Source organism: Nycticebus coucang, chromosome 2, assembly GCF_027406575.1.
Source record: "Nycticebus coucang isolate mNycCou1 chromosome 2, mNycCou1.pri, whole genome shotgun sequence".
Taxonomy (NCBI): Eukaryota; Metazoa; Chordata; class Mammalia; order Primates; family Lorisidae; genus Nycticebus; species Nycticebus coucang.
The window spans coordinates 97,849,527-97,871,617 of record NC_069781.1 but is presented as its reverse complement, the minus strand read 5'-3'; the positions used below and the strand labels follow the sequence as shown (position 1 = coordinate 97,871,617).

At 34.7% G+C, this 22,091-nt stretch overlaps 1 protein-coding gene across 6 annotated transcripts in view; it reads left to right on the top strand.

Annotated features, from left to right (window-relative positions):
- AGTPBP1 (ATP/GTP binding carboxypeptidase 1) overlaps positions 1–22,091 on the top strand; it is a 208,423-nt gene that overhangs the window by 41,687 nt on the left and 144,645 nt on the right. For all 6 annotated transcript variants that reach the window (XM_053576852.1, XM_053576834.1, XM_053576841.1 and 3 more), the window contains exons 4-6: positions 10,198–10,265; positions 13,900–13,963; positions 14,390–14,536. In XM_053576852.1, coding sequence (XP_053432827.1) covers positions 10,198–10,265; positions 13,900–13,963; positions 14,390–14,536 — 279 coding nt within the window. The remainder of the gene's footprint in view (positions 1–10,197; positions 10,266–13,899; positions 13,964–14,389; positions 14,537–22,091) is intronic.

The window sequence follows — 22,091 nt, the reverse complement described above, 5'->3', positions numbered from 1 at the left end:
ACAGTGAAAGATTAGGAATGCATACTTCAAAGAAGAACAAATGCACACAGCCAGTAAACATACAGAATTTCTTTACTTCCTTAAAATTTAGTAACTGCTCTTTGACTAGTCAGAGGGCAAAAATTAGAATAACAATGTCTAGTGCTATTAAAGGTTTAGGGAATACACTCCTATGCTGTTTGTGATATAACAATTATTACAAACTCTGGAGAAAATAATCTGGCATCGTGTATTAAAATGTAAAGTGCACTTGGCATTTGATCCAGGATATGCATTTTCAGATATGTATTGGACTAAAATAAAAATGCTAATACAAGAAACAGTGTTTAGGGATGCTTATTGCAGTGTTGTTTGTAATATCAAAGATTAAGAAACAACCTAAATAACAAAATGTATAGCCACACTGGAGCTTTATAATCAGATTCTACAACTATTCTCAGTAATAAATTATGGATGATGGGGCTCTCCTAATCCCCATACCTGGGCTCAGCTTAGACCAATTAAATTATTATAGTTAAAGCTTTCCAGATGGTTCCAAAATTGAGAGCCACTTTTCGAGAGCAGAGAATAACCAGTGTTTTCTATGATGAGCCAGACCGAACATGTTTTAGGCTTTGTGGGCCATATGGTTTCTGTCACAACTGCTACTCATCTCTACCCTGTAGTGCAGAAGCTGCCACAGATGATACATGAATGAACAGGTAGGTCTGAGTTACTATAAACTTTATTTCAAATGAAAAAATATGATCAAGGAGGGCTGTGGCACAGTGGTTAGGGGACTGGCCCCATGCTCTGGGGCTGGTGGATTTGAACCCAGCTAGGGCCTGCTAAACAAACAAACAAACAAACAAATAGCCGGGCATTGTGGCAGGTACCTGTAGTCCCAGCGACTAGGGAGGCTGAGGCAAGAGAATCTCACGAGCCCAAGAGTTTGAGGTTGCTGTGAGCTATGATGCTATAGCACTCTATTGAGGGTGACAAAGTGAGACTCTGTCTCAAAAAGAAAAAAGAAAAAAAAACCAACCATAAAACAGAAAAATATGATCAGTGGAACATACAGTTCATATGTGGAACTATACATGAATTGTCATGGAGGCCTAAATTTAGAATATTAAGTAAAAAGCAAGTTTTTTTACTTCCACGTGCACTTGCAAAGAAAGTATATTCTGCTCTCGTTGTGGGGAGTGTTCTGTAAATGTCTGTTAGGTCAAGCTAGTGGATAGTGTTGTTCAAATCTTCTATTCCCTGTGTTGTTTTTGTCACCCTGAGTAGAGTGCTGTGGGGTCATCATAGCTACAGCTACCTCAAACTCCTGGCTCAAGTGATCCTCTTACCTCAATCTCCTGAGTAGCTGGGACTACAGGCACCCACCACAGCACCCTGCTAATTTTTCTATTTTTAGTAAAGATAGGGTCTTGCTCTTGCTCAGGCTGGTCTTGAATTCCTGAGCCCAAGCAGTCTACCTGCCTCAGCCTCCCAGAGTGCTAGGATTACAGGTGTGAGCCACTGCGCCTGGCCTGTTCCCTGTTTATTTTCTATCTATGTGTTTATCAGTTATTAAGAATTGGGTACTGAAATCTTTGTGTTATTGTTGAACTTAAATTGCTGTTTTTAATTTTGGCAGTTTTTGGTTCATTTATTTTGAGGTAGTGTCATTAGCTGTGTGTAGTCATTTCACCTTCCTGATTGCTTGACTCTTTCATCATTACGAAATATCCCTCTGTCTCCAGTAACATTTCTAGACTTAGTCTATTTTGTCTAATAGTAATAATATAGTCATTCCAGCTGTCTTATGATTACTTTTTCTATATTATACTTAAAAAAATTTTTTTTTATTTTGAACCTGTTTGTATCTTTGATTCTAAAGTGTGTTTCTTGAAAATAACACTGTTAGGTCTTGTTCTTTACCTAATTTGAGTGTTTTAGTGCTTCTAATTAATATATGATACTGAAGTGATGTGGATTAGATTTACATCAGCCATTTTCTATTTTTTTTGTTTCATATTTTGTACATTCTTCTTCTCATATGGTACTACTTTTGTGTTATCTGTTGATTTTTTTTAAAAAAATTTTTAATCTCAAAATATTAAGGGGATACACTTTTTTTGTACATTGTGAATTGTGTTGTAATAAACATTTGAGTGCATGCGCCTTTTTGATAAAATGACTGTGTTTCCTTTGGGTAGATACCCAGTGATGGGATTGTTGGATTGAATGGTTAAGGCTGTGTTTAATTCTTTGAAGAATCTCCATACTGGTTTTACTTCACATAGAGGTTATAATTTGCAGTCCCACAAACAATGGTATAAGCATACCTTTCTCTCTGCAACCACACTAGCATCTATTTAAAAAAAAATTTTTTTTAATAGCTATTCTGACAGGGGTAAGGAGATGTCTGATTATAATTCTGATGATTAGTGATATTGAGCATTTTTTCATGTTTGTTGGCTATTTGTATATCTTCTTTTGAAAAACTTCTGTTCATGTCTTTTTCCGCTTTTTAATGTTGTTTTTTTCTTTGCTGACTTGTTGAGTTCTTTGTAGATTCTCGATACTAGCCCTTTATAAGGTATATAGTTTGTGAGTATATTTTTCCATTCTCTTGGTTGTCTGTTTGTTGATTTCCTTTGCTAGGCTGAAAGTCTTTAAAGCAATCGAGTCCTGTTTATTTAGTTTTGTTGTTATATTACAATTGCTTTTGGGGTCTTAGTAATAAATTCTTTGTGTAGGCTGACATCTAGAAGAGTGTTTTCTATATTTTCTTTTAGAAGTTCTTATGGTTTCATGCCTTACATTTAAGTCTTTGTTTTTGAGACAGAGCCTCACTCTGTCACTCTGGGGAGAGAGTACCATGGCATCATAGTTCACAGCAACTTCAAACTCTTGGGCTTGAGCAATCCTCTTAGTCTCCCAAGTAGCTAGAACTATAGATGTGCACAACTACGCCCAGCTAGTTTTTCTGTTTCTAGTAGAGATGGGGTCTTGCTCTTGCTCAGGCTGATCTCAAACTCCTGAGGTTAAGCAGTCCACTTGCCTTGGTCTGCTAGAGTGCTGAGATTGCAGGTGTGAGCCACTGTGCCCAGCCCACATATAAGTCTTTTATCCATCTTGAATTAATTTTTGTAAGTGGAAAGAGAGAGGGGTCCTGTTTCATTCTTCTCACGTGCCTTTTCAGTTTTCCCAGCATCATTTATTTAATAGGGCTTTTTTTCCCCAGGCTATGTTGTTGTCTACTTTCTCAAAGATCAGTTGGTTGTAGGGACATAGTTTTATATCTGGGTTCTCTGTTCTGTTCTATTGGTCTATGTCTCTATTTTGTACCAGTATGATACTGTTTTATGACAGCTTTACAGTACAGTTTGAAGTCTGTAATGTGATGCCTCCAGATGCATTCTTTTTGCTTAAGATTGCTTTGGCCATGCAGACTCTTTTGGTTCCAAACAAAAGATAGAATTATTTTTCTAGATCTCTGAAATATGATGGGAATTGGTATTTTGGTGGGAATTGCATTGAATATGTAAATCACTTTGGTGAGTATGGACGCTTTGATAATGTTGATTATGCCTATCCATGAGCCTGATGTTTTTCTATTTTTGTCATTCTTTCCTTGGTATTTTTTAGTTCTCTTTGCAGAGATCTTTCACCTCTTTGGTTAAGTATATTCCTAAGTATTTTATTTCTTTGTAATTATTGTGAATGGAATTGAATATTTGATTTGACTTTCAACTTGACAGTTACTGGTATGTAGAAATGTTATTCATTTGTGTACATTGATTTTGTAACTTGAGACTGTTGAATTTATTTATCAATTCCCGGAGTCTGGTGGTGGAGTCTTAGATGTGAGATATCATCAGTGACAAGTTACTATTATAGTTTGACCTCTTTCTTGATTTGGATACCCTTTATTTCTCTCACTTGCCAGATTGTTCTGGCTAGAGCTTTCAGTACTATGTTTAGGTTTTGAGAATCTTAATTCTCTTCTTAGTGGTTCCTGTAGTGATTAGAATATGTGTTTTATTACAGTGTAATTCAGTGTGCTTAATTTGAGTAAATGTTGAACTTTTCTTCCAGTATGATTCCATTTCCTTCTCACTTCTTTATGTTTTTCTTGTATGTGTTGTAGCTATCTGTGTTAGAAATGTAACCATACAATGTTATAATTATAGCTTATACAATCTTATACCTTATAAAGAAGGAGAAAAAATGAAAAGCTCAGTATAGATGATATAAAGGAAGAGCAGGATTAAGAGCCAATGGGAGTAGAATGACATTTTCTTGAGAGAAGGTGTAGAGAAAGCTGAGGTTTGTGTCCTGGTAACTGTACATATTTTAGATAAGGCTATTAAGAGGGTCTTGTGAAGATGATATATATAGGTTGTCCTTCTGTTTTTTATTCCTGTTTCTTTCTGTCCTACTTGATTTTGGATTATTTGAACATTTTTTAGAATTGCATTTTAATTTACTTACTAGATTTTTAGTTATACCTCTTTGCATTTTTTAATCATTTCTCTGTAGATTGTAATGTCATTAATTTTTCATAGTTAGTATTATAACCTCATGTAAATTAGAACCTCGTAACTTTATCTCTACCTGCTTCAGCTGTAATTGTCATGCGTATTACATCTATACATGTTACAAATTCTACAAGACAATCTTTGCTTTATTCAGTTATGTGCAATTTAAAGACATTAAGAAGAAAAATGGTAGTTTTTATAGATATTTGCCATTTCTGAAGTTCTTTATTGTTTCGTAAAGATGTGAGTTTGATACGTTGGCATTTCTCTTTAGAGAAATTTACAGAATTTTCTTTCTCATTTCTGATAGTTCAAGTCTGCTGTGGAAGAATTTTTTTTTTTTTCTTTTATCTGGCAGTGGATTTATTTTACCTTAATTCTTCAAGGATATTTTTCTGGAATAGAATTCTGGGTTGACAGTATTTTGTCTTTCAGCACATTAAAGTGAACTTAAAATTGTCATTCCTTTATTTTATTGCCTTTATAATTTCAAATGAGAAGTCCACTGTCATTTGAATCTCTGTTTTCCTAAATGTTGTGTGTCATTTTTCTCTGGCTTATTTCAAGATTTTGCTTTAGGTTTGGTTTTATCCTGAGAGTTTTGAATCTAAAAATTTTTATCTTTAGCCAAATTTAGATAATTTTTTGCTGTTTAAATTTTGTTTCTTTTTTATTTTCTCTTTTCAGGAGTATACTTTTATAAGTATAAAACCTTTTGTATTTTTTCCAGCCATTTTTGAGGCTCACATTTTTCAGTCTTAATTCTCTTTTTTAGATTGGATAATTTTTATTGTCAAATTCACTGCCTCTTTCTTATGCATTCTGCCATTAAGCTATCCAGTAATTTATTTCTGATACAATATTTTTCTATTGTAAAATATACATTTGGGCCGGTGTGGTGGCTCATGCCTATGATCCCAGCAGTCTGGGAGGCCAAGGTGAGTGGATTGCTTGAGCTCAGGGGTTTGAGACCAGCCTGAGCAAAAGCGAGACCCTGTCTCTAAAAAAAAAAAAGGAAAAGAAATAGCCAGGTGTTGTGGCAGGTGCCTGTAGTCCCAGCTACTTGGGAGACAGGCAGGACAATTGCTTGAGCTCAAGTGTTTGAGGTTGCTGTGAGCTATGACACTATAGCATTCTAATGAGGACGACAAAATGGGACTCTGTCTCAAAAAATAAAAAAAGTATATATATATATATATATACACACACACACACACACATTGGTTCTTTTCTTTTTGTAGTTTCTGTTTTCTCTGCTTTGGTTTTCTATTTTTTTATTCATTGTGAATGGCTTTTACTCAGTGTAATTTATTATAATTATAATAGTGCCTTTAAAATTTTTGTCTGTTAAAAATCTAACATTTGGATCATTGAAGGTGTTGAAGAAAGAATGTAGCAGTATAAGAACTGGGAATGGCTATATTAAAAAAAGTCAAGGGGAGAAGCAGTAGTCAACATCATTAAGTGTCATAGGAGGTTGGTTAAAGTAAAGATCTGTTTGATTTGATAATTAAAAAATTATTGACCACAGAAATGACACTTTCAAAAACACTTCCAAGTTTTTGTGGTAGGATTAGAAGCAAGATTGTTATTATGTTGTAATGTGAGTGGTAAATAAAATAATTACAGAGAATGTAGAGTAATAGTTTAAGGAGCTTCACTAAGAAAGAAAAGAGTGGGATATAGGGAGGAGGCAAGTAAAATAAGATTTGTTAAGTATGTGGAATAATAAAACGATTATTGATTAAGGAGGAGCAGCAAGAGTGTTGGTAGAATTGAAGATGCAGGTTTATGAGAAGGTAGAAAGGATGGAATCAGAACATAGAAGAAAGGGTATTTCTTCAATCTTCATTCTCTTCCCTCTAACCACTATTTAGTTGCGTAAGGAATGCAAGATTGTCATGGACTTCGATATGTGAGCGTAGAGATTTTGGTCATTATTTGCAAAATGGTATCTGTTTGAACTGATTATTCCATTCAATGATGAAAAATGTAAGTACTGAGAAGTCCAGAGATTGAGAGGAAATAATTGAGGACTGCTACAAATTTTGGAATAGCTATGGGCTATTGGTGATGGATGTGAGCTAAGTGAAAGGAGCAGTTTTATGTTCCCAAATGAGATTGGAATTCATGAATTTTATGGTATTAAAAGCCTTAAATTGGGATAAGAATTTCTCGTGGAATTATTTTTACTGTGATGTAGGAGTAGAGAATACATGTTTTTGGGATTCACTTCTGTGTAAGGGGTGTAGTTGGAAAGTTGGGGAGTGCACTTAAGAGTCCAAGATACGTATGGAGGGAACTTTGTTGTGGATAAACAGTGTTATAGTTGATGAGTTAGAAGTGTCAATGATGGAAACAGTAAGGTTTAGATAATCTTTATAAAGGAAAGAGGAATAGGAATATTAGGAAGTTTTGGTCTGAAAGTGGACGATTGTGGTAGGTATTAGAGATGGAATAATTTGAGGTCTTGAGAATCGCCATTGAGACTGTTAATAAATTAGAGCAAAGGGGGAAGAATTTTGTTGTTGTGGGATTAGGAAACTTTGGATCTCTTGGTATTTGAGTGAATTATGCGATTTTACCTTGAAATCTCCAAAGATTATGGCAAATCTGTAGTAAAAAACTATTAATCTGATACTAGTTTTCTAGTAAATCTAAATCTAGTTTTCTTTTACTGTGAGACATAAATGTAATGATGGTGAATGTTAGTGGCTACATTGTCCTGTCCTCAAAGTAGTGTTTGTCCTCTCCACAAAGGTGAAAATGTAATGGCTTGTTGGGAGTGGGGATCTCTATCTTCTGAATATTGTACATGTTATTAATATAGAAAAATGATTTGGCTTTAATATTAATCAGTGGTGTTAATATCACATCAAGAATGCATTGGATATTTGAAAAAATAGTTTGCTGTCATTTATTTATTTATTTATTTTGAGACAGAGTCTCACTCCATTGCCCAGAGTAGAGTACTGTGGCATCACAGCTCACAGAAACCTCGAACTCTTGGGCTCAAGTAATCCTCTTGCCTCAGCCTCCCAAGTAGCTGGAACTATAGGTGCCTGCTACAATGCCTCGCTATTTTTAGAGATGGGATGTTGCTCTTATTCAGGCTGGTCTCGAACTCCTGAACTCAGGCAATCTGCCTGTCTCAGCCTCCCAGAGAGCTAGGACTACAAGTGTGAGCCACCATGTCCAGCTGGGTTGGAGAAAGAAGGATAGGATGCATTTTCAGATTAATCATTTTAAAAAGAAGAAATTTAATTTTATTATCATTATGTTTTTCTTTTTTTTAATAGATAAAAATAGTTCTTTTAAAAGTAGTAGTGTAGCAGCAGGGAATAAAGTTGAACAGTGTTTTAGATCTTAATGTCACTTATAGGTGTTTCTATTTTGAAAGATACAAGGTTTCTGTAAGTTTAACAAAATCCATTAATGATCTGAGATGATGCATGGTAGCATGATGTTGTTTGAAGATAAATATGACATAATTTCCAGCATATTTATTTTGTAGGTAGTTAAGACTTGTCATAAATGGCATTGTACTATAAACTTTCCATAGTACATTTTTCCTTTTCTTTAATAACTCCTAATTTGGGGAAACTTAATTCTCAAATGGGTGTCAGGCTTATGATGTTGAATAGAGTTTGGTTTGGGCATAAATATGATATTAAATCTAAAGGCATGGTCCAAGGTTTTTTTTTTCTCAGCTGTGTTGATAATTTCCTCTCATTAGGGCCTCGGTGCTATTGTTCTGCTCTTAAACTCCCTTGGCTATCTCCATATGGAGTAGTGAATTTGATACTAGTAGTCCTTTGGACTTTAATGTGGAATATGTACGGTATTCGGAGTTGCTTGTTCTGTAAATCTTAAACTGTGAAATGCTTGACATTGTCTTATATTAAAAGAACTTGTGGCTTAGTATTCAGGTTTGAAAAAGTTGGAGAGAGGTACCAAGTCAGTAATCTTGCTGAAAGAATGATTCCTGTGATGCTTTCATAAGTGCATTCAATTTAGGGAAAGATTGTAAGCTTTGGGTTCAGAACCACCTGGGTTGCTTTGTCTCACTTACTCAGTGCGACTTTGTACAGGCTTCTTTTTCTTTCTTAAATTTTCGACCCAGGAAAAGAGTAGGTTTCTGTTTTCCTCAGAGGGTTCAAGTGAAGCATAAGTGAGACGATGTAGGAAAAGTACATGGAATAGTACATGTCATTTCCTTTCCTAAATGTCAGTCTGGGATGTACTTTTCCTCTCTTATTAATCAAAAGGAGAAGAATTGTGAAGAAGCTCTAGAAACCTTTAAATATAATGGAAATAATTTGTACTGTTTTCTTTTACCCCAGTGAGAGAAAAGATCATTTGGGTGATCTGGTCACCATATTCTCTCAGAAGTAGCTCTTTTTAGTTTTGATTATTTTTGTGTTATTCAGAATTTTAGAATAGTATTAATACAATAAAAACATTTGAAAATGGTACTAGGCTTTTTTTTTTCACCTGTTTTGATTACCTGTTTTCTAGTTCTACTCATAAAGCTGAAGAAAGAAGCTTGCTGTTAAGACCTCCTATCTTGACCCCAGTTCTGGCACTTGTTTTACAGGGTGTCCCAAGGTCACCTATAAAGTCGCCATATGTAGGGGAAATGAGAAATTGTAGCTAAGTGTACCTTTATTTACAAACTGTTCATTTCAAAATTTTGTAAAGAAGTGGTCAACACATAATGCTTTGTAAATATTTTGTAAAATTTTGTAATTTACTTTTATTACCTTGTTTTCTTCTCATTTTCAGCGAGAATACATTTTTCTTCAGTTGTTAAAAATTCTCAGGCATTATTATGATTTAAAAAAATATATTGGTTCTTGATCATTCTCTCAACTTGCTACTACTACTGGAACAAAGAGGTGGCCAACATGTAGAGAACATTTTATAAAAAGTTATAATGAATATTTTCTAAATAAATGAATTAACAAGCTGTGGTATATGTATACCATGGAATACTATTAAGCCATTAAAAAAGTTGGAGACTTTACATATTTTGTATTAAACTGGATGGAAGTGGAACACATTATTCTTAGTAAAGCATCACAAGAATGGAGAAGCCAGAATCCTATGTACTCAATTCTGATATGACAACAATTGATAACCTAGTAACATGGTGAAGGCTGGGGGAAGAGGGGTACAGGAAGAGGGAAGGAAGGAGGGGGTCTGGGGGGGTCATGGGGTATGACACACCTCTTGGGGATGGGACACAATTATAAGAGGGACTTTTACCTAACAAATGCAATCAGTGCAACCTGGTTCTTTGTATCCTCAATGAATCCCCAACAATTAAAAAAAAAAAGTATGTTTACCTACAATTTCTTATTTTCCTTATGTATGGAGACTTTATGGGTGACCTTTGGGACACCCTATAAATTATTGGTTTTAAGATTTTAGATGGACTGCTAGAGAGTTACTAGGTCATGATAGCAGTTGTGATTAAGTGCAAGGAAGGCCTTGTTAACTGTAATCCAGAAATTCCCACAGAGTGGAATTAGGAACATCAGAGGGAGGAACATCCAGGAACCAATTCAGAATGTTTACTGCACCAATGGAGACTTACTGATTCTATATTAGCTGTATGTAACAAAACTATATATACTTTGTTTGGATTCCTGTTTTAGAAAAAAATTTTTCTTCTTTTCAGAAAAAATAAGGAGAGAAATGACAGCCAAAGGTTCTACAGGAGTGGAAGTTCTGCTATCAACATTAGAGGTACTAACAGTCTTTAATTATGTAACTGCTAATACCAAGCAGTAATGAAAAGAAAAAAACCTGTATGTATATGAAATGTAAGTTTTATCAGGTTGGTACAAAAGTAGTTGTGGTTTTTTTGCATTGTTGAAATTTACTATTTGATACTGGAGGACATTCTTAGGTCAATGTGGTTATGTTAATACATCATTTTAATGGTTGTTTTTTGCCTTATGTTTTTTTGGTAGTGACTTATTACTTGCATTTATTTTCTGTTTACTTTGGAAATGTAAACATGGAAATGATGTTAGACAAAATACAAAGCAATTTTCTTATTTAAGTTCAAAATGGTTCGTAAAGCAGCAGAGACAACTCATGTCAACAATGCATTTGGCCCAGGAACTGCTAATAAGCGTACAATGCAGTGATAGTTCAAGAAGTTTTGCAAAAGAGATTTGCATCAAGAGTCTTCCTTTTTTTTTTAATTTTTGCTGTTTTTTGGCCAGGGCTGGGTTTGAACCCACCACCTTTGGCATATGGGGCTGGTGCCCTACTCCTTTGAGCCAGAGGCACCACCCTGCATCAAGAGTCTTGATGATAAAGAGCTCAGAGGCCGGCCATTGGAAGTTGACAATGACCAATTGAGAGCAATTATCAAAGCTGATCCTCTAACAACTACAGGAGAAGTTGCCAAAGAATACAATGTTGGCGGTGCCCATAGCTCAGTGGATAGGGCACCAGCGACATAACACCAAGGCTGGCTGGTTCGAACTTGGCCCAGGCCAGCTAAACAACAATGACAACCATAACCACAACAACAAAAAAATAGCTGAGCATTGTGGCAGGTGCCTGTAGTCCCAGCTACTTGGGAGGCTGAGGCAAGAGAATCGCTTAAGCCCGAGAGATTGAGGTTGCAGTGACCTGTGAGGCCACAGGACTCTACCCCAGGGCGACATAGCGAGACTCTGTCTCAAAAAAAAAAAAAAAAAAAGAATGCAATGTTAATGTTCTATGGTTGTTTAGCATTTGAAGCAAATTAGAAAAGTGGAAAAGGTTGGTAAGTGAGTGCCTCATGAGCTGACCAAAAATCAGAGCAATCATCATTTTCAGTTGTCTTCTTTTTTCTATGCAACAATAATGAATCATTTCATTTCATGTAACATGCTACCAAAAGTGGATTTCACATGACAACTGGCAGTGACCAGCTTAGGGGTTCGACTGACAGGAACCTCCAAAGCACTTTCCAAAGCCAACTTGCACCAAAAAAAAAAAGGTCATGGTGACTGGTGGTCTGCTGCTAGTCTGATCCACTGCAGCATCTGAATCCTGGTGAAACCATCACATGTCAGAAGTATGTTCAGCAAATCAATGAGATGCACTGAAAACTGCAATGCCTGCGACTGGGCATTGGTTAACAGAAAGGGCCCAATTCTTTTCCATGACAACAGCCACTGCTTATCACACAGCCAGTGCTTCAGAAGTGGTACAAAATTCAACTGCAAAGCTTTGCCTCATCTGTCATGTTCACCCGACCTCTTGCCAACCAAATACCACTTCTTCAACATCTTGACAACTTTTTGCAGGGAGAATGCTTCCACAACCAGCAGGATGCAGAAAATGCTTTCCAAGAGTTCCTTGAATCCCAAAGCATGGATTTTCACTCTATAGGAGGAAACAAACTTTTATTGGCAACAATATGTTGATTGTATTGGTTCCTATTTTGAAAAATAGGAATGTGTTTAAGCCTAGTTATAATAATTTTAAAATCCATGGCTGAAAAACACAATTACTTTTGTACCATCTTATTATCTTAGAAGTAAAGCCAATGAATGAAAGTTTTTTTTTTTGTTTTTATTATTTGGGATGGTTATATAAATATTCTAGTATGTATTAGGTGAATATTTAAGTATATTTCCCTATGATTATAATGATAAACATAAATTTTAATCCTAATATGCCATTCTAATTGGTAATGGGAAATAAAGTATTAGTTGGAAATAAATCTTGAGCTTAAAATAAATGATCAGTGCTGAAAATTATCATCTATTGTCTTGTGTTAGCTGATAAACACTTGTGATTTTTATTACTCCATTATATTGATGATAATTGAATTTCTATGGGTTTTGGGTAGGCCATCAGGATATAGTCAGAATCAGGATTCTGTATTTTATTCAGTACAATTTTAAGAACAAGGAATGAGTTCATGTTCTTTGATAAAATGTCTCAGCATCATAATGATATCATTTCTCCATAAATTGACCTGTCACTTAGAGCAGTTTCAATAAAAATTACTAGCAGTTTTGTTTCTAACGTCCAAATTGGGAAAAAAATAAGCAAAAAGAGAAAGCACATTTCTGAAAAAGAAGAGATATAAGAAATGACTGTTCTTACCAAATATCAAAGAATATTATAAAACTTCAGTAATTAAAGTAGTTTACAAATTATATATGAATAGAAAATAGAAATCAGTGTAACTGAATAAATTTAAGTGCTTGGAGAATTTAGTACTGTTTAACATAGTTATAGCATTTCAGATCTGTGAGGAATAGAGATGAGTTATTGGTACCTATCTTGAAAAATATAGCATTGAATCCTTACTTCCTGTATCCGACACCAAAATAAATTCTATATCAAACAAAGATTTAAGCATGGAAAATAAAATGACAATCCTAGAGGAAGCAAATGGAGAAATTTTAAAGTAATCTAAGAACAAAGAAGGCTTTTCTAAGTATGAAAAAACTGGAGCTATAAAAGAAAAGATTGACAAATTCAACTCTTCTACAATGGTGATGGGAGTAACCATTATTCAATGGAGAGCAACTTGGTAATATTTATCAAAACAAATGCCCATATTCTTTGACCCCAAATTCCAGGAATTGATCTCACATACTTCATATAAATATATTTAGTTATTTGTTGCAATTTTAAATCGGAAAATATTAAAAGCAACCTAAACATCTTCTGGGTAGGTGACTGGTTACATAAACAATGAATATGTCCCTTGTCCCTTAAAAAGAATAAAGAAGCTCTTTATTTATTGGTATATAAAATATCAAAATACAATACCATTTGGACAAATATATCAGTATAGATATGTATGTTCACATGGATTTATTTTATCCTTACAGAGAAGTAAATCTATATATACATGAATATTTACATGGATTTCATATTATCTTTGGCAGGAAATACAGCTTCTGAGAGGGGAGCTAGGTGGTTGAGTAGTCACCATATATCCGTTGTAGTGCCATTTACATTTTGATTGATTTATTATCTTTTTGGTATAAAATGGGGAATTCAGATAATAGATTAATTCTTATAATGTTGATATTAAGTAAATAATTTAAAATGATTTGTAAAAATTCTTTTTTTTTTTTGCAGTTTTTGGCCAGGGCCTGGGTTTGAACCCACCACCTCTGGCATATGGGGCCGGCGCCCTACTCCTTGAGCCACAGGTGCCGCCGATTTGTAAAAATTCTTAAAGGCAAGAATCAGAGACTGAAATGATAAAAAAAAAATAGTGGAAACCTAATACATTTGTTCCTAGAGACATTGGAAAGGTCATTTGTCAAATAGTTGATAGATCCCAGCAGGTACAAAAAGTTTGAGAGTCACAAATTTATCATGTTTTAATGAAGCAAATTATTTATTTCAGAACACAAAAGATCTTCAAACTGCACTCAATGTCTTAAGCATTCTTGTTGAGCTGGTATCAAGTGGTAAGTTTTTGTTTCCTTTGGTCTAATTTCTGTTTGTATATACTGGTCAACATTGTGTTGTGTGCACTTTATTCAGAATTTTCTAATGCTGATATAGAGACTATAATCTGAGTATTGGAATTTAAAAACTAAAATGTTTTACTCTTTTGTTGTTCCTTTATTTTTGGTATCTTGAAATATCTCATATTACCCTCGTAGTCATGTGTTTCAGAGTTTTGAATCTAGAATTTTGGTATCACTTGTGTTTATTCTTTGTATTTTTTTCTAACTAAATAAATTAGGTTAAAAATATGATTTTGATGGTATTTGTTTGATTTTAGAAGTCTTCATTTTTAACCATTTCTTATATGCTAACAAGTTAGAATACTTAATATGGAAATTGGAGGATTTGCTATTGAAAAATTTATTTATTTTTTAAATTTTTAGGTGGAGGTCGGAGAGCGAATGTCTTAGTTTCCAAAGGAGGTTCACAAATATTGTTACAGTTGCTTGTGAATGTCAGCAAAGAATCTCCCCCGCATGAGGAGTTAATGGTACAGATTCATTCTATTCTTGCAAAGATTGGACCAAAAGGTAAGGATTTCATGTGTATGACTATTGAATCTAGACCAAGTTTTGTAACATGGATTCTCTCTGCTTTGAAACTGCTCAACTTAAAAAAAATTTATTACTAATTTTTGTGGGTACATAATAATTTTACATATTTATGGGGTACATATGATATTTTGATATAGGCCTCCAATGTGTAATGATCACCTCTAACATTCATTATTTCTTTGTGTTGAGAACATTACAAATCTTCTTCTGTAATTAGCTATTTGAAATATAAAATAAATTGTTATTAGCTATAGTTGTCTTACTGTGTTACTAAACACTAGATCTTATTATTTCTAACTGTATTTTCGTACTTATTACCAAACCTTTTTTTTTTTTTTTTATTAAATCATAACTGTATACAATGATATGATTATGGGGCATCATACACTCACTTCATAAACCATTTGACACATTTTTATCACAGTGGTTAATGTAGCCTTTCCGGCGTTATCTCAGTTACTGTGCCAAAACATTATTATTACCAAACCTTTTTATGTCCATCTCCCCACTACCCTTGCCAGACTCTGATAATCACCATTCTGTCCACTACCTTCATGAAATTTTTTTTTTTTTAGCTCCAGCATATGAGTGAGCAAATGTGATATTTATCTTTCTGTGCCTAGGTTATTTCACTTAATGTAATGTCCTTTAGTCCATCTATGTTGCTGCCAATGACAGGATTTCATTTTTTCATAGCTTTATAATATTTCATTGTGTGTGTATAGAGAGTAGAGAGAGACATCCACACATTCCACATTTTCTTTATCCATTCGTTCATTGATAGACACTTAGATTGATTCCATATCGTGGCTGTTATGAATAGTACTGCAGTAAACATGGGTATGCAGTATGCAGATAACTGTTTGATACACTGATTTTATTTCTTTTGGACATATACCCAGCAGGGGATTGCTAGATCATATGATAGTTCTATTTTAGGTTTTTGAGGAACGTCCATACTACTTTCCTTAGTGGCTGTTCTGCTTTACAGTTCTATCACAGCATATGAGGATTCCTCTTTCTACACGTCATTGCCAGCATTTGTTGTTTTCTATCTTTTTCATAATAGCCATTTTAACTGGGATGAGGTGATAATCTCATTGTGGCTTTCATTTGTATTTCCCTGATGATGAGTAGTGTTGGATTCTTTTTAATATTTCTGTATATTGGCCATTCATTTTTATGTCTTCTTTTGAAAAATATTAATTCAGATCTTTTGCCCATTTAAAAATCCAGTTATTTGCTTTTTTTGTTTTTGAGTTTTATATGTCTTTTCATTATTAACCTCTTACTGGATGAATAGTTTGTAAATATATTCTCTTTTTCTATAGATTGTGTTTTCACTTTGTTGATTGTTTCTTTGCTATACAGACTCTTTTTAGCTTGATGTAATCCAGTTTGTCAATATTTGTTTTGGTTACCTATGCTTTTGAGGCGTTAGTCAAGATATCTTTACCCAGACCAATGTCCAGAGACACTCTCTCAATAATTTCTTCTAGAACCTGCTCAGTTTTTAAAATCTAAAATGCTGTTGCTTTTTCTTGGAGGTAGTAATGAAATGCTTGTTTATAGTGAACTAGTGACCTGCAAGAATTGAGAATCCAAAACTCATGAGGAGTTCCATTGCATTCCATCGTAGTAGAAAAAAGAAAAATGTCAGAAGCACAAGTGTGTCTTGGTGTGTGTGTGTATGCCTGTTTATGTATGTGTGTAAAGGGAATGTAACATGGGTATTGTTGAGGGTAGAAGGAAGAGGGTATGGATGGGAATGTTTTGAGGAACATGGAGGTAAAATATGTCATTGCTTTTCATTAATAGTCGCATTTGTGCTACAGTCTGATTGACCAGGGAACTTGCTAGCTAGTTATGATGACCAAAATAGAAAATATTATTAGCTGATTTTTTTTTTTTTTTTTTTGCTTTCAATTTCAGCTGGCTTTCACTCTTCTTAGTTGTTTTTTTTTTTCTTATTTTCTTTTTTTTTGCTGTTCTTCCTTTAGCGATTTTCTTCCTTTTGCCTCCCAGGTAGCCACAATGCCTGGCTTTTTTTTTTTGGGTAGAGACGAGGTTTCATTCTGGCTCACTCCTGCTCATACTGGTCTTGAACCTCTGAGCTCAGAAAATCCACCTGTCTCCGCCTCCCATGGCGCTGGTACTACAGGCATGAGCCACCACACCCGGCCTATTAGCTGATTATTACAAGACATGCAAAATGTTAAAAAAGTACCAATTTAGTAAAATGGGATCTAGAACAAAGGAAGAAGCAGATTAAGGTTAGGTTAATGGAGGAAGGCATCCTCTGAATAGAAACTGTGTTGATTTTATAGTTGTTTACTTGCACAACTCTTAGAATTATGTTTTAATCTAACAAATGGAATCAGTGTAACCTGGTTTCTTGTACCCTCAATGGATCCCCAACAATAAAAAAATTTAAAAAAAAATTGTGTTTTAATAGTTTTGCTATTTTTTTTGGCATATATACGAATTCTAAACTTAATATTTGGCTAAATTCTTGTTTTAAAAAGTGAGTATATACATGTACATAGCTTGTGTATTTGTATGTATTTCATGCAAATCTCTATGTAGTATTTAACTTTGAAATCTAGTATTTTTAATAGTTGTTTTAAAGTAAAGAACCCTGAGGTGACCTCAATTTTCCTGATGTATTGGGGCCTTAAGACTTAAACAGTTTTTGTTAGCTGTCTCTTATTTTTCTGTAACTTGTAGTTGAGAATTTTTGTGGAAAATGAAAAATAAAGTAAGCAAACCTTATTTATTGATCAATTTTATTATCTCACACTTCCTCTCCTGATAAGACTATGCTATTTTTCTTCTACTGTTTATCAAATAAAGATATTGGTGTATTTAATTTATATTTGTATTTAAAATACCCCTTTGAAGTTATAAGTCATATTTATTTTATTTTCTTCTATATTCTTTAAATGTGTGCTATTTCCATTATTGCCCCAGTTTTCCATTTTTATGTTATTTAGGGACATTATGTGGTTGTTTCTTGAGTGATTTTCATCTATTTTTTTTTTTCCCTTGTGAGATGAGAGAAATTTTTCCTCAGAAATATTTCATTCTTTTAACTAAAATTCTGTTTGCTGGCCCTGCTTATTACTTTCTTTGCTTGAATCTTTACATTCTTAAGTTCCTCTTATTTAAGTTTTCTTTCTGCTTTAATCTCCTTGTGAGAATAAAAATAATTTCTTTCCTATGTAAAAAATTATATTCCTTTATAAATTTATTTGCTAATGTTTGCTCATTATTTTCTATATAAGCTGCCTATTTTTCATTATATTTTTGTATAAGTCAGAAAAGAATATGGTTTGTATATTAAGAAAGTAATATTGATAATGAACATTTAGATTTTTCATTTTTATATAGTCATCTTCATTGTTTTTTCTGATTTATGATCTTTGTGACTTAGTTTTTTATATAAAGGTCATACATGTATCCCTTTATACTTTCCCCCCAATCTTATTCTTTAATTGACAACTAATGTATATACTATGTATTTAGGAGATACAATGAGATTTTTTAAAAATTGCAACATATTACAGGTGTACAAAAGTTTTTGCTTACATGTATCAATTTTGTTATGCTCAAGTCAGGGTATAAGTGTGCCCATCACCCAGATAGTGTTGTTGTACCTGTTAGGTAGGTTTTTGCCCCTTCCACCTACTTGATTTCTAATGAGTTTTGCTCCCCCCTGTGCACATGTGTGCTCATCAGTTAGTTCCGCTTTATTAGTGAGTACATGAGTACAGTTTTTCCATTCTTTAGATACTTCTCTTAGGATAATGGTCTGCAGTTGCATTTAAGTTGTTGCAAAAGGCCTTCATTCATCCTTCATGGCTGTTGTAGTATTCCATAGTATACATGTAGGACCTTTTGTTAATCCACTCATGAAATTGATGGGCACTTGGGTCGATTCTACATCTTTGTGATTGTGAATTGTACTACAATAAACATTTGCATGCAGGTATCTTTTTGATAAAGTAGCTTCTTTTCCTTTGGGTAGTATCCAGTAGAGGGATTGCTGGATCAAATGGTAGGTCTACTTTTAGTTTTCAGGAGAATTTCCATACTGTTATCCACAAAAGTTGTACTAGTTTGCAGTCCTACCAGCAGTGTATAAGCATTCCTTTTTCTCTGAATCCATGACAGCATCTATATTTTTTGACTTGTTAATAATAGCGGTTCTAACTGGGATAAGGTGATATGTTGTAGTTTTGATTTACATTTCCCTAATGATCAGTTATGCTGAGCATTTTTCAAATGTTTGTGGGGTATTTGTTTACATGCCCTTGAGAAACTTGGGTTCATGTTTATTGTCCACTTTTTAATTTGTTGTTGTTGTTTTTGTTTTTTGTTAACTGGCTTGGGTTCATTGTATATCCTGGTTATAACCCTTTATTGGATGTATAGCTTGTGAATATTTTCTCCCATTCTCTTGGTTGTGTCTTTGCTCTGTTATTATTTTCTTAGCTGTGCAGAAGCTTTTTAAAATATAATCAAGGGCCATTTATTTAGTTTTGTTGTGCTGTGATTGCCATGGGATTTTTTCATAAATTCGTTGCTTAGGCCAGTATCTAGAAGAGTTTTTAAACTTTTTCTTCTAGAGTTCTTATGGTTTTAATGCCTTACACTTAAGTATTTCATCCATCTCGAATTAATTTTTGTAAGTGGTGAGAGATGTGGATCCTGTTTTCATGCTTCTGCATATGACTATCCAATTTTCCCAGCATCATTTATTGAATGGGGCTTCTTTTCCCTAGTGTATATTGTTGTCTGTTTCGTCATGATCAGTTGGCTGTATGTGGATGGTTTTGTATCGGGTTCTCTCTTTCATTTCATTGGCCTATGTCTCTTTTTTTTGTGCCAGTATCATGCTATTTTGGTTATTATAGCTTTGTAGAATGGTTTGCTGTGTGGTAATTTGATGGCTTTAGATGTGTCCTTTTAGCTCAAGATTGCTTTTGCCATTTGAACTCTTTTCTGGTTTCAAACGAAGCATAGTTTTTTTTATCTTTTAGATCTATGTGATATGATGTTGCTATTGGATGGGGATTGGATGAAGTAAATCACTTTGGGCAAAATAGATATATATATATTTTTTGCAGTTTTTGGCCGGGGCTGGGTTTGAACCTGCCCCCTCCGGTGGGTGCCAGCGCCCTACTCCTTCGAGCCACAGGCGCCACCCCCAAATAGGTATTTAAAACATGTTGATTTTACTGATCCATGAGCATGATGTTTTCCATTTGTGTCATCTATGATTTCTTTCCTCAGTGTTTTGTAGTTCTTTTTGTAGAGATCTTTCATCTCCTTGGTTAAATATAGTCCTAGGTATTTTATTTTCTTTGAAGCTATTTGCTAATGGTATTGAGTCTTTGACTTGCTTCTTAGCTTGACTGTTATTGGTGTATAGAAATGTGACTTATTTGTGTTCATTGAGTTTGTAACCTGAGATGCTGTTGAATTTATCAATTTCTAGAATCTCTTGATAAAGTCTTTGGAGTTTCCTAAATATAAGATTGTATTGTCTGCAAAAAGTGGTAGTTTGACCTCTTCTTCCTGATTTGAATACTCTTTATTTCTTCCTCTTGCCTGTTTGCTCTGGTTAAGACTTTGAGTGCTATGTTTAATAGAGCCCTTGTCTTGTTCCAGTTTTTAGAGAGAATGCTTTCAACTTTACTCCATTCATATGATGTTGGCCATGGGTTTCTCATATATGGCTTTTATGATCTTGAGATATAATCCTTTTATGCCTGATATGTTGAGGAATTTTATCATCAGTGGGTGCCAGATGTATGATGCTTTTCTTATATCTATTGAAATGATCACATGGTCTTTGTTTTTGCGTCTGTTTCTGTGGTAAATAAATCATAATCGTTGATATATGTATATTGAACCATCCTTGCATCCTTGGGATGAAGCCCACTTGATTGTGGTGGATTATTTTTTTAATATGCTTTTGAATTTAGTTTGCTAGTATTTTATTGAGAATTTTTGCATTTACATTTATAAAGGATATTGGTGTTTACCTTTCTTTTTTGTTGTGTCTTTTCCTGAATTTTGTATTGAGGTGATACTTGTTTTGTAAAATAAGTCGAGGAGGATTCCCACATTCTTGATCTTATAACTTCTGCAGTATGGGTACCAGCTCTTCTTTATAGGTGAGGTAAAATCAGACTGTGAATACATCTGCTCTGGGACTTTTTCTTGTAAGATTGTTTTATTACTGCTTCAATCTCATGTTGCTTTAGCTTTTGGGTGGTTTTTCACTGTTGTAGGTATTTCTTGTGCTGATCCATGTATAATTTGGTTCTAAGTATTTCCTGCAGGGTAAGTCTGGACTTTACAAATTCCCTCAGTGTTTGCTTATCTGGAAAACAAATTATTTCTTCCTCATATATGAAATTTAGTTTTGCAGGATAAAAAATTCTAGGCTGGCAGTATAGTTTAAGGAGACTGAAGATGGGCCCCATTTCCTTATGGCTTGTAAGGTCTTCATTGGGAAGTTTACAGTTAGTCTGATGAATAGTCCTTTGTAAGTTACTTGATGTTTTTATCTTATGGATTGTATGAGTTTCTCCTTCTTGATGACTTTGGCCAGTCTGATGACTCTGTGTTTTGGCATTTTCTTTTGTTTAGATAGGGCTTTTTTTCTTCCGTGATCACTTATAAGGGGGTGTCTGCTTGTGGGACCTTTAGTGGGGATCTGGATGGATGCCTTGGTTTTATTCTTAGTGTTGTGGTTTTCTCAGTTGCTAATTGTTTGTAGGCTGTAGCAGTGGTGAGCAACGTATGTGGACAGATTCCCTGCCTTTGATGAGGGAGGATGGAGGTCTTTGAGATCCTTTCTCTTTCCCAAGTCTTATGGTCTTAACTATATGAAATATATTGGTATGCCCAGTTTAATTTCTGAGAAAGGAGGTGGTGCTTGTGAATAAGAATCAACCACAAACTATATCCTGTATGGATGAGTCAGTAAATGCTGTAAAGGGCTATGCCAGAGCAGAGGCAGGTGGGGAATATGACTGGGGGCTTAGTTGGGTGAGCTTGCTGTCAGGCTCCACAAAAGCTGGTAAGGCATGAATGGTTTAAGCAGGCATGAATGGTTTGCACCTAGGCTTCTTAGGAAAGCTGCCAGGTAGGGGCTGAGGTGTTCTCACCCAGCCAGAAATTCTGTGAATCCAGATCTCCCTGTCAGCAGTGGGTTTTGTTCTTTATCCCTATCCTGTGCTCTTTGGTCTGTGTCTGGCATCTGTCAGCAGTCAGGAACTTATACTAGCTGAGCTCCCTTATAATGGCAATGGCTTTGTGGGCCTGGAGCTTCCCTATTCAGGACCCCACTGTGGGCTAAGAGCATGGCTTTCCTGTGGGGGGAGGGGGGTGCTCCATGAGTGTTTTGCGATTGGGACACACAATGGTGCTCTATTTTCAGTTCCGCCCACGTGGACTCCTCACCTTCTGAGTTATGTTCACAAATCTCCCCTCTGTGCCCCTGAGCAACATGATTGGG